General features: G+C 44.8%; 1 protein-coding gene across 1 annotated transcript in view; it reads left to right on the plus strand.

The window, feature by feature from the left end:
- Positions 1-92: 92 nt before the first annotated feature.
- Positions 93-17126, plus strand: part of RIMKLA (ribosomal modification protein rimK like family member A) — a 41325-nt gene continuing 24291 nt past the window's right edge. The window contains exon 1 of the mRNA XM_075605088.1: positions 93-770. Within this exon, the coding sequence (XP_075461203.1) occupies positions 608-770 (163 nt within the window). The 5' untranslated portion in view covers positions 93-607. The remainder of the gene's footprint in view (positions 771-17126) is intronic.

Here is a 17126-nt window from a genome sequence, read left to right on the forward strand (position 1 = left end):
TGGTTATTGGCCAATGAATCCACTAATCATTGCAGTAACCTTTCCGTGTGTGCAGCGCGCTGTGTCGGGCGCCTCCCCCCCCCCCCTCTCCTCCTCGGGCCAGCGGCAGGTCCGGAGAAGCCCTGCTATTTACCGTGCGCTCGGTGATCCGCGCAGTGCAAATAGTGACACTGACAACAGAGCAGACAATAAACACGAGGGCAAAGATATATATATATATTTTATTTATTTATTTTTTTCCTGTGACCCAAAAATGCTCAAACTAAATCCTATTGTATCTGGGGTTTTTGTAGGATCCTGGGAACATTCGCCTCTAGTGAATGCATGAAGGGTTTGCACAGGGAGCACGGTGCCTGCCCTGGCCGGGTCTGCGCAGTGCGTGTGACTAGGTGATGCTGGACCATGCCCTAGATGTGGTGCAGTTGGAGCTGCATACCACCGGCTGCCGGATCCTGCCTTAATGCAGCGCAGGTTATATTGCATTGGATGCACAGGCCCTGCTGTTTGGAGTGACTGACCTTGGCTGCTAGTTGTTGGTGGTGTTGTTGTGTGTGTATATATATATATATATATTCCTGCTCTCGGGGGTTATCTTGTTGCATGTACAATGTGCTCCCAGCTGTGGCTTCTCACGGACAGGCGCATCCTGCAGGATTACCCCCAGAGGCGCATCCTGGAGGCGCTGACCCAGCGCAGCACACAGCACCAGCTGGATTTCACGTTGGTGTTAATGGATCAGATAGCCCTCACTGTCATTGATGGGCAACTGGGTAAGACCTTTTGGAATTCTTCCCTTTCATATCAACTGTTACACATCGCAGCATCTTATCTTGTTAGGGAGTGTACTTTTGACCCTGGGGTGGGCAACTCCAGTCCTCAAGGGCCACCAACAGGTCAGGTTCTCAGGATATCCCTGCATCAGCACAGGTGGCTTAATCAGTTACTCGGTCAACGACTGAACCACATGTGCTGAAGCAGGGATATCCTGAAAACCTTACCTGTTGGTGGCCCCACGATGACTGGTGTGGCCCACCCCTGCAAGTTTAACCACATGCAGCTGTAACTAAGGATAATGCATCATGAATACATAGATAAGGCATCACCATATTCTGTAGGTTATTTATAAAATTTAAAAAAAAACAGCACCAGGTTTATTAAAGAAAAAAAACTCAGTGTGAAAGTAATCTGATTACTATCTTTGATAAACACAAGTGTCATCTTTTCCCCCCTATTATTAAAGCTGCTGTACTATGCTGATTTTTAGATAAATTAATCTGCAGGAATAAGCGTGGAAAGCACTTTGGGTTATATGATGTCTGTGATTAAAATCATGAGTATTCATAGTTCAAGTAATATATATTTTTAAAGAAGTGAATGAGTGGGTTGCTAACTGACAAAGTTGTGATATTCTGTACCCTTTCCTCTCTGCTCTTGAATTGTTCTCTGCTAGAAGCATCTTTTTGTAACCGAGGTATGGGGAAGTGAAAGGGTTAATTCATTGTGATAACAAATGTGCTGCGGAAAATGGAGACTTTAAAACAAACACTTTTTAACCCTTTCGCTGCCTGAGAGTTTGCTACACATTGCTGGCTCTTCTGGCAGTGAAATAGGTGATGTGGTGCTTCATGCTGGAGTATAAAATGACATATATGTTACGGTATATAAAGTACATTGTTTTCCATGCTGGTTACAAAGTAATGCTAATGTCTGATTACAGTAACGGCTGATTGTGTTAAATAAAAAGGGCAATGCTCTGTGGGCCCCTTTTCTAAAGGGTTTTGCATTTGATTTTAAAAATAGATGGGATACGCAGAGCACTTCTGGTTTGGGTGTGGCTTGACTGTAAAATATTAATACATTAAGAACAGGAAGGGAGAAGATATGATAATGATAACATTCCAAGATGCACTGTTTTTACTTCTCTACTTTCTCTATTCATTGTAACATCGCCGGAAGAAGAGATCAGTGTATCTCTAAAGCTCCCACAAATAAAAGCATTTTGTTAGCCACAGAACGATATCGTCTATTCATTTTTGATTATTAAGCTTGGCTAACACGGTACAGATACCTCTAATATATGTGTGTGTATATATATATATATATATATATATATATATATATATATTCCCTAGACAAAGCTACAATTGTAAAACGCGTAGGGTTAATCAGAGGTGGTGCTCCAAGAGAATGTGTCGGACGGACTCCAAGGCGGAAACGACCCAAAAGAGAAGCCGAACAGAAGCAGCGCACATGCGGGTGCGATGGGCAATTTGCCTGCCGGCTGCAGAACAGAATCCAGATGAGGAAAGACTCCCAGGCATTTTTGCACTCAGCGACTGGATAGTGGTGATCACGCCTTTGTTCCTCACTACATCTTGTATATTGAAGCTACTGATTGTCACATTCTTATATGTAAGTGAGAATTGTGTGCTACTATTGATTTTTAAACATGGTCTTATACTAAATTTTGGTCGAGCTTGTCAAATTTTCTTATAATCATCTTCTTCAGCCCTTGTCAATCCATTGCCGAATGAAGACCTCCCCAATGATCTTCCAGGTATAGCGGTTGAAAGCCTCTTCTCCACATTGCTCCATTTTCTGATTTTATCCACCCATCTTTTCATCGTCGCCTTGGTCTTTTAATTTAACTTGGAATCCAGTGGAGTACCATTTGTCCAACGACGGTCATTTCTTCTGCTGATACAGTATGTCCGGCCCACTGCCATTTAGATGTCTTCTTTCTTCACCCGTGTGATGATGTCACAGACTTTTGTTTGGTTCCGAACCCATTTATTTTTTCCCCTGTATCTTCGGGTAATTCCCATCATGCATCTCTTCCCAAAACCTATCTTACCCCATAATCACACAGTATATAATACTTCCACTACAGCCAGGGATTCGGAGTTTGTCACTTTTTTACTCACCAGAACTTATTTGTGTACTTGACTTGTAGCCATGACCAGCTTCACAATGCAAGATCAGTAACCATCCTCACACTGATGAGACCCAAAAAGGTTGAAACAGCTGTCTGTGCACTTCATCCTCTGACCATTGCAGAGAATGCCTTAGGGAGCCATGGTCATACAGCTCAGCGCACCCAGGCCTAGTCTCATCTGGGTGGCGCCTAACAGTGCACCATAGAAGTGTGGTGTTTTTGGTCCTTCACATCACGTTTGGATGCACTTGTTTGGTACCTAGCACTGGCACTTTTTGACCACAGACTTTCTTGTGGTTTTTACTGCACAGAGCATTCTTTGCCACCGGCCTTGCGGTCAGGTTGGTATTGAATTGACTTACAGAAGTTTTGCAACTCGCCTGGCCCCTTGGTCAGGGGCATTTTTAAACACGCTGTTCATAGAGCACTGGACACTGCTGTTTTTGCCATGGGGCATAACAGCGAGAGAGCGTCACACAGAAAGAAGACCTCTCTCAGACTGGTATTATGGGAGAGCTACTCGGCTGAAGACGTCCCTTGATAGCACCAAGCACTTGACTCAATGGACTTTTTCTGACTGAAGAGCGTAAAGATGCATCTGTACACTGTAATGACAATGCTGGTGATACTGTTGGATGACCTTGGCAAGAACCATACACATTGGGGTGCGCAGGGGAGAAAAAATAAGCTGTGAGTAGATTTGCTGACCGTGCACTTTTTTAACCCAGACTTTCCTGCAGACGCACTGTAAAACATACAGGCATACGTAGGGATCCGTGTTAACATGGGTAAGAAGCAGAAAGTGACCCACTATGAGTGCTCATGTGCATTTCGTTACCATGAATGCCTGGCTGCAGTGAAAGCACTGTATGCTGTGTGATACTGGGGTAAGAGATGTATCATTGCTGGTTTGTAAATGAAAACATAGAGGCACTTGGTATTCTTACTTGCTTCCCTGTACCATTCCACAGGCTGTGTGACACAAACATGCTTTGCACTTGCACATTTGATGATATAGCTAAGCCCCATGTGGCTCAATAGCAGTAAGGCATTAGTTGTGTGTAGTTCAGGGTCAAACTAAAAGAGAAACGTACACTGTGTTGTGCTACTCTGGCAAGCAGTGAGTTGCAGTGAATCAGACATTACAGTTTAATTTCTTCAAATTATACCTTTTAGAGACACAGGGCCATATTTACTAAGCAGTGCAATTCCACATGACAACTTCCGTTGCCAGAAGATACCTTTTATAGGCCATTCAAATAAATGGGCTGTAAGGTGTCTTATTGAATAGCACCGTTTAGTGAATATGGACCTATGTCTCCAATAGGTATAATCTCTCATTTCTGATTCACTTGAATTCTTACACTCTACTCTTTGCATACAAATATCGTACTAACGGAGCAATTCCAATAATACATTAAAAACACAGTGCTTGAATGTTTTTCACTCCGTGCACTTAATGTAGTTCCTTCGAGTAAACAAACCATCATTGTGCTCTCATGCTTCAGGGAGTACAACATGCATAATGTATTGTCCTTCACCACAAAATTAAAAGTTTTATTTCGAGACAAGAAATATGCATAAAGTAACTTTATGAATGTACTTGGAAAGCATAAAACACAACATCAAAGCTCAACTAGTTTTTCCATAAGTTAAAAATCTTATATTAAAGGGTTTGAAAGAGAAAAAAACAATTTGTTAGTAATCATTTTAGTCTTATTGGAAATCTTGAGTGTGCTTAAGGCTGAGGACCCATTGCGAACGGCCGCATGCGCGGGCCACAAGCCCCTTACCTCCTGCCTGTCTGTCCCCGCTGCCTCCTTCCGATGAGGCTCACTATGTGCTGTGACGCGTCGGCCGCCAGGGGATGCAAGAGTATTGCGATCCCGAGCGGTGACGCGTCTCGTGGTGCGCTGGTGAGCTCATCAGCGCCGGGGGCTGGAGTGAGCTTCTACCACCTCTAAAAGGTAGGGGGCGGAAGTGTGTGTGTGTGTGTTTGTGTATATGTATGTATGTATGTGTTTTGTGTGTGGGGGAACGGACGGACCAGGAGGGGGGGACAGACGGACAAACAGGCCCTCCGCTCAAACCACGTCGCCCCTCCCTCCCCCCCCCCCCGCTCCAGCTCCCTACAGAACGCAGGTAGCGATCAATTGCCTCTCAGCGCGCCGCCTGCATGCAGTGTGGGCGCGCTGACTGAGGCAGCGGGGCCTCGGCCTAAGATATCCTACTTCACTTTCTTTTTGCAATGAGTCTCATATTAAATTGTTCCTTTTGCAACATAAGAAAACAAGTTCAAAAACACACAGAGAAGCAGTTTACAATCCAGAGGACTAACTAGTCTAGAGTGCGTAACGATAACATTGTGATGTAGAATACACACGACAAATCACATGCTTTCCAGAGTATAGAGACATGCTATGTGTATTCAGTGAAAACGTTCACAAATGGACATACTGTATTACAAGTCCATGATGCACATGATGTAAAGATCTGCGTTACACATACTGTATTCAGAAATGTGAGTTTCAGATTTATCCAGATTTCTAGCAATTCTGAGTATCAGATTCACCACCACCCACCACCAGTCTGAATTTTCTCTGTCTTTATGCAGAGTACAATAGAGTATGTGGGAAGATCAGTCAGGGCTCCATGTTTTGGAGCGGCGGAAATGCACACAGCTCGTTTTTTTTAATTAGGAGGTAGAGGAAATTGTCTTGGTGGAATCCTTTTAGGGGGTTTCACATTTCTTCTATTGTATTTATCATATTTAATGATAAACGTCAGTGAAAAGTAAATCTTCCGCAAGTTCAGCGCAGAAGGTGTATAGTATTTTTATTCTGCCTATTGTGCAAAGAATATAATGGCTCAGCATAAATGGAGGGGAGGGCTTTCCTTGAAGTGAACTTGTCCTGCCAGCACCAGAATTCCCACAGGGAGGAAACAACCTGCTCTGTACAAACCAATATGGAAATGTTTCCGTTTCCTGCTTCTTGCCAGTCAGCATCCGTCCTTCTGTATCGGTGATATGCTGATGTTCTTTTCAACTATCAATAGGTCAATAATGTAGGTAGTGTTTAGGTTGGCATGGTTGCCTAAAAGGAGAACGTTCACTTGAAAAGGTTGCATTTGTTTGCAAGTATAGAAGGGTTATATGTAAATTTACAGGCAACAGTAATTTTTGTACAATAGAAGGTGAAATGAAACAGCAATAAATATTGCTTGATGTAGTCTGTTCTTTTGGTTATGAGAAATTGTGCTTGGTACTAGAGCTAAAAGGTGCTATAGAAAGTATTGGTAGTTCTGTCATTGCTTATGACACTATAACAGATTGCTTTGCATGTCCCTTCTTTGCTTTCTTCTCTTAGCCCCATACAGCATTCTTAAGGATACCTTTTCAATTCGTATATCATACAGTTTTAACGTTATTCCTTTAACTCTGCTTCCCGCCTCTGGAGGCCCTCTCATTGTACCCTCTCTCCTTCCCCTTTGCCATTTGGCTGCCTGGGAAGGGACCTAGTCCAGTTACCTGTCCCTCCAATGCAGCCTATCCCCCGCCCCCATGGGGGAGAGGTGTCAGCCAACCTCCCAGCTCACAGATCCAGGCCATCCCAGCCCTTATAAAGCCGATGACCCCATGCTGGGCTTTCTGCGTCTTATAGGCTTAACGCTCCGGCCCCTCTTGGTAACGCTACCACCATAAATAACTTGAGACCACACAACGTTGGAAGAAAAAAGGTCACCGCTTTATTTTAACAGCATCTGTTAAAATAAACAAACTCTCCTGCCCACCAGTCCCACACCATTTTACAAAATTGGGGGAGATCTTTGCCCGGCCGGCAATTAGCCATGCTCCCCCCACCCGTTCCACAAAAGGGTGGGCGTTCCTCATCAGCCATTGTTAGGCTTCACTCTCTCCCCCGCCCGCCCATAGTGGCAGCTTAGGCCCAGCCCTAAAGCTGGCAGCCTGCCAAGCTATTCTTGGGGCTCTACTTAGGGCGGCCCGTTCTCCGTGTCCCTGAGCTTAGCTGGCACAGCAGCTCTGAGGCCACAGGCAGCGGCTACTCTGGGGTCGGCACGCCCACCCCAAGCTGTGACCCCGCATCGCCAAAGACAAGACCTTGGCTACTCTAACACAGGTATTTCTACTTAATTCATATATCGTACACATAATTTACCCATTATTTGTCATGTCTGTAAATTCATTCCTCATATTATTTATCTTAGAAAGACGAAACAAAATAACCGTTTACCAGTATTTGTACCTTTTGACCCACTGCAGTTTAGTTCAGTCCCGATGAGTACAAAACACATCTTTAATCTCTACCTATTCACCAACATTATTGAGCGCAATGGGATACTGCTTTCTATCTGTGCTAATGCTGAGTAAAATACAGTCTCTCTGCGAGGACTCCAATGACCTCCAGGACCTGGTTCTCAGCAGCACTCAGGCATAGCGTCTCATGTAGCTGATCTGTTACCCGCACACACTGAGCGACATGGAGCAGGGGGAGAACCCGCAGAGACAGCGTATCAAGCACATCCTGCAGAGTCTGGATCAGTGGATGATGCGTCAGTCGGTGCTGGAGCTGCAGTTAATGATCAAACAGACCTCGAATAACGAGATGAATTCCCTGCTGGAGAACATCGCAAAGGCCACAATCGAAGTGTTCCAGCAATCTGCACCGCCCCCCCCCCCCCCAGCACCGTGCCCCCCAGCAACGCCTCCCTCAGCAACCCACCCCCTAACATCAAGATGCCTTACACCTCTTGAATGCCCATCCCCTCAATATCCTGCTAGCACCCTCTCTAGCCTCCTTTAAGACCCATCTTAAAACACACCTCCTTAACAAAGCATATTAGTAGCTCCATGGCTGATACTTTACATCTCATGCATAAAGCTTGGCCCCCTGCAGACGCACTTACCAGAACGCCCTCCTACTGTCTCTGTATGTTCCTCCTACTTACCAATTAGATTGTAAGCTCTTCGGGGTGGGACTCCTTTTCCTAAATGTCACTTTTATGTCTGCAAGCACTCCTTCCCATTTTGTGTTATTTGTATTATTTGTCATTTATATAATTATCACATGTATTACTGCTGTGAAAAGCTATGTACATGAATGGCGCTATATAAATAAAGATATACATACATTTGGTTTGATTAAAACATAGCAATGGTCTGAACCATTGCATGTTTACAAGACCTGCAGATATTGTGACCAGGAAAACTATATTAAAATGTTGTGTTAGACGTGTAGCTCCACAGTTGGTAGTATCATTTTTTAACATTTATTTTATGTAGGGCTTTTTATGTTGCTGTTGAGATGCTGAGTTTGGGTTCGGGTTAGGTGGGTTTCCTATATCTAAAACAATGTTGAGAACACTGTATTAAAGCCAAAATGTATCTAGCATTGTGTTTCAATATATTCCTCCTGAAGTTTATTATGTGTATCCAACTATGTATACGTCATCAATATAAATTAAATGCATCCATAAGCATAGTCTGTCTTTGCTTTGACCTTACACATCAATCATGGCGGTATTTATAGTTTTTTACTGGGCAATTCACTGTGTAAACTTCTAGCACACGTGCCAGTTCTGTCATGCAGTGAGTGCCATCTGAACCAGCACTCTGGCTGTCGAATCTTTTCTCTGCCCTTTCCATCACGGAAACAAAAAGAGCTCAAGACGGGGAAAGGAGGGGCAGAGTATTAGTGAGAGAGGGAGGGGAAGAGCTTGTTGCAATCACTTCAGTGGGGACATTGTGCTTAATGATACATTTATTTTGGTTGTGTGTATAAGTAAGTGCAACCATCCCACTAGGAAACGATGCTATGAAACTTCTCCAGCACACCACATGCAGGTAATCGTAATATTCATCACACACTATTCTATAGGCTCACCATTACTGTTCTACCGTGACATGAGATATGTTATTACTTGAGAATTAAGTGATCAGTCATTAGTGGAAGTGTTTGCTGTGCACATCTTTATGCGAGTCAGTGTTACTGGCATCACACAGAAACCACTCTATAGGAGATCTTGCAGGAGGATGAGAACAGCTAGAATGAGCCTCGGAAGCCTGAATGCATCCAACTTAAGACCACAGAGGAATACAAATGTGTGGCTGGATGATATCAGCAACCAAACGGCATTGTTTCTTACAGGTAACTGTAATAAACGTAGTTTATGCTGCAGTAATATTTTCAACTATGTAAAACAAGACCACTGCGTCCTTAACCACTGTGACTTTCCAATCTGTTCCAGTTACACTGATTGCAAGAACATAACACTTAAGTTAGTAAAAATTGGACTTCTGTGAAAAATCAGTCGGTAGGCCAAGATATAGTGACTCCTACCATCATTTTATTATAGATGCTCAGCCACTTGGATACCAAGTTGCCCATGTTTAGCTAACCAGGGCCTTTGAAATCCAAGCGCTGTTGGCAAGAGTAAAAGTGGCTTGTATACAGAACTTGTTGCAGCTATGCATTATGTCACTCATATTCCTCAAGAATCCATGTATGCGGTATGAGACCTCCCTCTAGTAGCCAATACTGACTGAGTCCCCTCCCCCCAAGTAAATATTACTCCCGCCATAACATTCACAAGCTGCGCCATATAACGAGCAGTATCCCAACCCTCTTTCAAACGCCGCCATTCCTTCATGCCTAAAGACAGGGCTGTGGGTGGGAACTTCTCTCCAGTAGGTCCTAGAAAAAAAGAGGGAGGTAAGATCCCCCACCCCTACCTTTTAAGTACGCTTTCTTAAGCCCCCTCCCGCCCCACCCCCCCCCGGCCTAACCTCATGGCTCCTTAGGGGAGGGGCCCTTCATCCTTAAGTCATACCACCCCTCCTCTTACAGTACATGGCTTTCTTTCTGTGTAGCATCTGTATTGATGGTAAGTAGTGTTTGAGAAGATGGTGATATCCAAAAGGTGACAGGTGTCATGATACCTTTTAACCATTGTTCACAGACATGCAGTTAAATGGTCATTAGAAAATCGCCATGCGGCTGCATAAAATCGGTTGCCTTAAGATTTTGTGCACAAAAACTGAATTTTGTAATTCTCTGCTATCCAGTAAAGGTGTCATGTTCTTGTTATTTATGTTTCTTCTAGCTATCTATGCATCCCCTATGTACATACACAGAATAGAAGAGAGACGTGGCAGAATCACTATACAAAGTCACTCTCTCACCCCACTACTGACACAAGAGAACTCTCTTCCCATGAGTGATAAAGGCCATGTCTATACATACTGCGCTATATGTATGTACACACAGCTGTCTTTTACACATACAAATACTCCATGTTATTCCATCCCTATATACCAATAGGGACCACATAGTATCTGCACACTAATAGTAATGCAACACCCTCTCACATTTCCACACCTACCCACACCATTGGTATACACTCCCACTCCACACGCACCTTTTGTAAAGCGCTGTATACACTGTGGGCGCTTTATAAATTTATATTTACATACATACACACATATACACACACACACACACACACACACTCACATCACTTACATTCAGGGACGATTTAAAACCTTAAGTCATAAATCGCATACTGCACAGGGGGGAGGGATAGGCTTCAGTCACAGATAACATTCCAGGATGCACTGTTTTTAATTAAAACCCTTTCTTGCTTTATCCTTTGTAACACCGCCGGAAGAGGAGAACAGAGATCTCGAAAGTTCGCACAAAAAAAGCATTTTGTTAGCCACAGAACAGTATCGTCGATTAATTTTTTATTATATGTATGTATTGTGACAGAAACCAGGGGTTGGTAATAAACTCCATATACAGGGCTCCCAGGATACTGAACAGTTTCTGTCCTGTCTAAGCTGAACAGGGCAGCCTCGTGGTACAGGCACTCCATTCCACAGTTTGTCTGCTGCCTGTTTTCTGTCACCTGTCATGCTGATTAGAGTTCAGGTATATAAGACCTGTTTCCTGTTTCCTCTGGGCCCCGCCCAAGAGCCTGGAAGGCTGCTGAACTGCAGAGGGGTGAGAAAGCCTCTTTCCCAAATCGCTTCATTCATTCTGTTAGTTTGTCTAAAGACTGCAAAGGTACTTATTTTGTTGGTGGAAGTGGACAAGCCACTTCCAACTCTGAGTCAGGGACATCTAAGTTTAAGTTATCGCTCAGACGAGCAGCTTTTTGTTTGGCTTTGTTTTCTGTTTAAACTGTGGCAGTCTCAGTGCCTGGGACTGAATAAACCAGGCATAGCCTGTTTAAAGGAACAGTACGTGACGTCTCATCATTTAACCTACCCTAAAAGACCGTGTTCTAACAGTCCCGGACAGACGGCGGAGCCCCGGAGTAAGCCGTTTGTCACATATGGTGGAGAATGCGGGCAGAACACTGAAAGGTCTGGGGGTTAAAGAACTTTAAAAAAAAAAAAAAAAGAAGGTTTTTTTTCCTCTCTCTCCAAACAAGATGGAAGACGTGGTGAGTGCGCTGGTACGCAATGTCGCTGTCCAGAAAGACGCGAATGAAGCCCAGCAACAGGCGAGTGAAACCCAGCGACAGCTGTTAATAGCCCAGCAAGAGACTAATGCAAACCAGCAAGAGACAAACCGCCTGCTGAGAGAGGAGCAAAAGCGGTTCGCTCAGGGCTTACAGCAGGAACTCGAGATCCTGAGGGGGACTATCAGTAACCTTCCACTGGCAGAGGCAGCCCCAGTTCCGAAAATGACCAGGGCAAGCCACTACCTTCAGAAGATGGGACCCTCGGATGATGTGGAAGCCTATCTTCTCACGTTTGAACGCACGGCACAGAGAGAGGGATGGCCAGAAGCTGAGTGGGCTGGTCTAATCGCACCCTTCCTAAGCGGCGAACCCCAGAAGGCTTACTTTGATCTAGAGCCAGCCGAAGCTAACGTCTATGCAAAATTGAAGTTCGAGATCCTCGCCCGCCTCGGCGTAACCACGGCTGTTCGTGCCCAAAGGTTTCACGCATGGTCCTTCACGATGGATAAAGCCACCCGAAGCCAGATGTATGACCTCATCCACCTCGCCCGGAAGTGGCTACAACCCGAGATCAACTCAGCAAGCCACATCGTGGAACGGTTGGTCATGGACCAGTTCTTGAGGAAACTTCCCTCTGCCTTACGCCGTTGGGTCAGTCGGAGTGACCCCCACAATGCGGATGAGCTTGTGGCCCTTGTAGAAAGGTACAGTGCAGCAGAAGAGCACCCGCAACCCACAGTCGTGGAGCAACCCCACTATCCGAGGTTCCAGGACTCTTCCAGAGACGGTAAAAGGGTACCGGGGTTAAGGGGCGCTGAAGAGCGGCGACCACCTTCACGCCGCTCCAGCAACAGTGGTTCGCACACTAAGGGCAATAGCCAACATGGGGAGCCGGGAAAAGGCTCTAAGTGGGACACAGACTATGTACCTAAATGTGTAAATTGTCATGAGAGGGGCCACACAGCAAAAATCTGCCCACTAAATGATGAGCCCATGCAATGCAACAGCGTGGAACCTTATTCGCTGTTGTCCCAATGTATGGGCCCTAGCCCAGAGGACCCCTTGAATAACCATCTGTGGGCATTTGTAAAGGTTAATGGTAAGAGGGTTCGGGCACTTCTTGACTCTGGGAGTATGGTCACACTAGTGTCCGAATACCTATTGCCCATTAAGAAGAAACAGGTAAACAGTTCACAAAGAGTGGCAATTTGTTGTATACATGGGGATAATCATGAATATTCCACTGTTGATGTTTTTTTTGAAACAGAATTTGGTTCTTTAGATTTCAAGGTGGGTGTTGTACCCAAACTGGCACATGATGTGTTAATAGGGACCGACTTTCCCCATTTTCTAAAAATGTGGTCCCCAGCTCAGAATAGCGCCCAGAGTTCAATAGCAGACCATAACGAAGTGTTAGAAGAAACAAATCCTTTCCCTTTTTCAGAAATGGAGGTTGACGAGGGCCCAAATAAGAAGGGGGAAAAGGAGGAGTGCTGTGAAATTCCCTTCCCCATCACTACTTTGGTAGGGAATACCCCAAATCAAGATGTTGATCAGGCACTTACCACCCCAGTACAGGATAAGACCCTCGCTGACCTAGAGGTCAGTCCTGGGAGTTTTAAGAAGGCCCAGTGGGAGGACCCCACATTAGCGGTAGCAAGGGGAAATATACGGGACCAGAATAGTACTCATGGCCAACCAGATAGGTCACTTGCTTACCCCTACTTCGAGGTAGAGAACGACCTAGTATATCGGGTTGATAAAAGAAAATCAGTTACAACTAAACAATTGTTGGTACCACGGACATTCCGTAACGTAGTATTACACCTCGCACATAGTCATCCATTGGGGGGACACCTAGGGGTGGAAAAGACAAAAGAAAAGGTTCTCCGAAGCTTTTATTGGCCTGGGGTTCTGGCAGAAATTACAAACTATTGTTCCTCATGCCCAGAATGTCAGATCACCGCCCCGTTCAAAGCATACCGCAGCCCATTGGTACCCCTTCCCATAATAGAGGTACCATTTGACCGGATTGCTATGGATCTAGTAGGACCCCTAATAAAGTCTGCTAGGGGACATCAGCATATATTGGTAATATTAGATTATGCTACCCGATATCCGGAGGCAGTTCCCCTACGTAGCACCTCTGCTAAAAACATAGCAAAAGAGTTAGTACTTCTGTTTTCCCGGGTCGGAATTCCTAAAGAGATCTTATCTGACCAGGGAACACCATTTATGTCCCAAGTAACAAAAGAGCTATGTAAACTCCTAAAAATCAAGCATCTCAGAACCTCAGTCTATCATCCACAAACAGATGGTTTAGTGGAAAGGTTCAATAAAACCTTAAAGAGCATGTTACGCCGGGCGGTCGATAAGGATGGGAAAAACTGGGACTGTTTGTTACCATACCTGTTATTTGCCATTAGGGAAGTTCCCCAGTCATCCACAGGCTTCTCCCCGTTTGAACTATTGTATGGCCGACATCCAAGGGGCTTACTGGATATAGCCAAAGAAACTTGGGAACACGAGGTTACCCCTTACAGAAGTGTAATAGAGCATGTTGCCCAAATGCAGGACCGCATTGCTGCAGTCCTACCCATAGTGAGGGAACACATGGAGAAAGCTCAAGAAGCACAAAGGAATACGTATAATAAGGGTGCTAGGGTCAGAATTTTTTTTCCAGGTGATAGGGTACTAGTTCTGGTTCCCACCGTGGAGAGTAAATTCCTTGCTAAATGGCATGGGCCATATGAGGTCTTGGAAAGAGTGGGAGAAGTAAATTATAGGGTAAGGCAGCCAGGTAGGAGGAAACCTGAGCAAATTTACCATATAAACCTACTCAAGCCCTGGAAAGATAGAGAGGTCTTGTTAACCCTAGTACCCCCAGGTCCGTCAGAGAATCAAGAAACTGACCCAGAGGTTAGCATAGCTGAAACACTGTCCGTGCATCAGAAACGAGAGGTCCAGAGTTTAGTGAGAAGGAACAAAGAAATCTTCTCTACACAGCCAGGTAAAACTAACGTAATTAAACATGACATAGTCTCTGAACCGGGGGTCCGAGTTAACCTTAAACCGTACCGAATCCCAGAGGCCAAGAGAGAGGCTATAAGTTTAGAGGTTAAAAAAATGCTAAAACTAGGCGTAATTGAGGAATCCCAAAGTGGGTGGAACAGCCCTATAGTTTTAGTCCCAAAGCCAGACGGTACAACAAGGTTTTGTAATGACTACCGGAAACTAAACGCGGTGTCAAAATTTGATACTTATCCTATGCCCAGGGTGGATGAACTTGTAGAGAGACTGGGCAAAGCCCGATATCTCACAACCCTAGACCTAACAAAAGGGTACTGGCAGGTTCCCCTCACAGAAAGGGCAAAAGAAAAAACAGCCTTCTCAACCCCAGACGGCCTCTTTCAATATAAGGTGCTGCCTTTTGGCTTACATGGAGCTCCCGCCACATTCCAAAGAATGATGGATAAAATTTTAAAACCACATGTTCGGTACGCTGCCGCCTACCTGGATGATGTGGTAATCCATAGTGAAGATTGGCAGTCCCACCTTCCAAAGGTCCAAGCTGTGCTCGACGCAGTTCGGTCTGCTGGACTAACTGCTAACCCCGCTAAATGCACTATTGGTCTGGAGGAGGCCAAGTATCTGGGGTATTCTATTGGTAGAGGGTTACTCAAACCACAAACACTCAAAGTAGAGGCGATACAAAATTGGCCAAGGCCAGTCACAAAAAAACAAGTAAGGACCTTTTTAGGGTTAATTGGCTACTATAGGAGGTTTATTCCCAATTTTGCAACTAAGGCAACCCCACTAACCGACCTCACAAAAGCAAGAGGACCGCTAATGGTAAAGTGGTCCCCCGAAGCCGAACAGGCCTTTAGAAGCCTGAAAGAAGCTCTCTGTGCCCAACCAGTGTTGGTCACACCTGACTTCTCCAAAGAGTTCGTAGTCCAAACCGACGCATCTGAGGTAGGGCTGGGGGCGGTACTCTCCCAGGAGTCTCAAGGGGAGGAGCACCCCATCCTTTATTTAAGTAGGAAACTAAATCCCCAGGAGAAAAATTACTCCATAGTCGAGAAAGAGTGTCTCGCAATAAAGTGGGCTGTAGAGACACTCAAGTATTATCTGTTGGGGAGAAAGTTCCGATTGGTCACAGATCATGCACCCCTTACCTGGATGTGTCAAAATAGGGAGAAGAACGCTAGGGTGACCAGGTGGTTCCTAAGCCTACAGCCCTTTAAATTTTCTGTGGAACACAGGTCGGGGCACAAACATGGCAATGCCGACGGGTTGTCAAGGATGCACTCCCTAATATCCATGGTCGCTCACCCCTCGAGGTCTGAGCTGGGGGGGAGGATATGTGACAGAAACCAGGGGTTGGTAATAAACTCCATATACAGGGCTCCCAGGATACTGAACAGTTTCTGTCCTGTCTAAGCTGAACAGGGCAGCCTCGTGGTACAGGCACTCCATTCCACAGTTTGTCTGCTGCCTGTTTTCTGTCACCTGTCATGCTGATTAGAGTTCAGGTATATAAGACCTGTTTCCTGTTTCCTCTGGGCCCCGCCCAAGAGCCTGGAAGGCTGCTGAACTGCAGAGGGGTGAGAAAGCCTCTTTCCCAAATCGCTTCATTCATTCTGTTAGTTTGTCTAAAGACTGCAAAGGTACTTATTTTGTTGGTGGAAGTGGACAAGCCACTTCCAACTCTGAGTCAGGGACATCTAAGTTTAAGTTATCGCTCAGACGAGCAGCTTTTTGTTTGGCTTTGTTTTCTGTTTAAACTGTGGCAGTCTCAGTGCCTGGGACTGAATAAACCAGGCATAGCCTGTTTAAAGGAACAGTACGTGACGTCTCATCATTTAACCTACCCTAAAAGACCGTGTTCTAACAGTCCCGGACAGACGGCGGAGCCCCGGAGTAAGCCGTTTGTCACAGTATGTATATATATATATATATATATATATATATATATATATATAGCAACTGCAAATATTACTGTATGTTCATTTGCATGTCTTAGACAGGTCTGCAACCCTGCCTTTCCCCATTATCGCCCAGCATACAGCGCTTCCACTGCAGCAAGGGATTCTGGGAAATGACATGCAAATGAGCACTCAGTGCCACCTTTTGTCTCAAGCTCGTATTACACAAGCAAATCCTCAAGCCAATGCATGCTGTTTTAAACACAGCTTTTAGACAGAAGCTGGGATGAGATGCAAAGCCATTAAACCCACTCATAGACATGTTTCAACCTTGATGGGTATCATCAGTGTGAGGTTGGTTGTAATGGCTAAGCTGGTTTGAGACTATAGACTAGGTAATAACCACAATTATTAATATATATTTATTTTTCTATAGTAGTGTGGTTTTCCATGACCCCGATATATTATATCTACCTCTTTAATATCTATTATCCCTCTGTAGATGCGGTTTAGTTCCTTTTTCCCCTCTCACTTTAATCATCCTCTACCATAGCCAATGTATTACATATTCTTGGCTGGGATTGAGTTTGGATTGTACATAGTACAGCATTTGACGCTATTCAGTATTCCAACACACTGGAGACTTCATTTAAATCAATGCATTATAATTGAGGATTTGTGTCGGGTGTCCAAGCAGATATTTGAATCCCCCTTTACACTTGTTATTATTATATGTGTACCTAAATAAAATGTAGTGATATTTTGTGTATACCTGT

Source organism: Ascaphus truei, chromosome 6 (genome assembly GCF_040206685.1).
Source record: "Ascaphus truei isolate aAscTru1 chromosome 6, aAscTru1.hap1, whole genome shotgun sequence".
Lineage (NCBI taxonomy): Eukaryota > Metazoa > Chordata > Amphibia > Anura > Ascaphidae > Ascaphus > Ascaphus truei.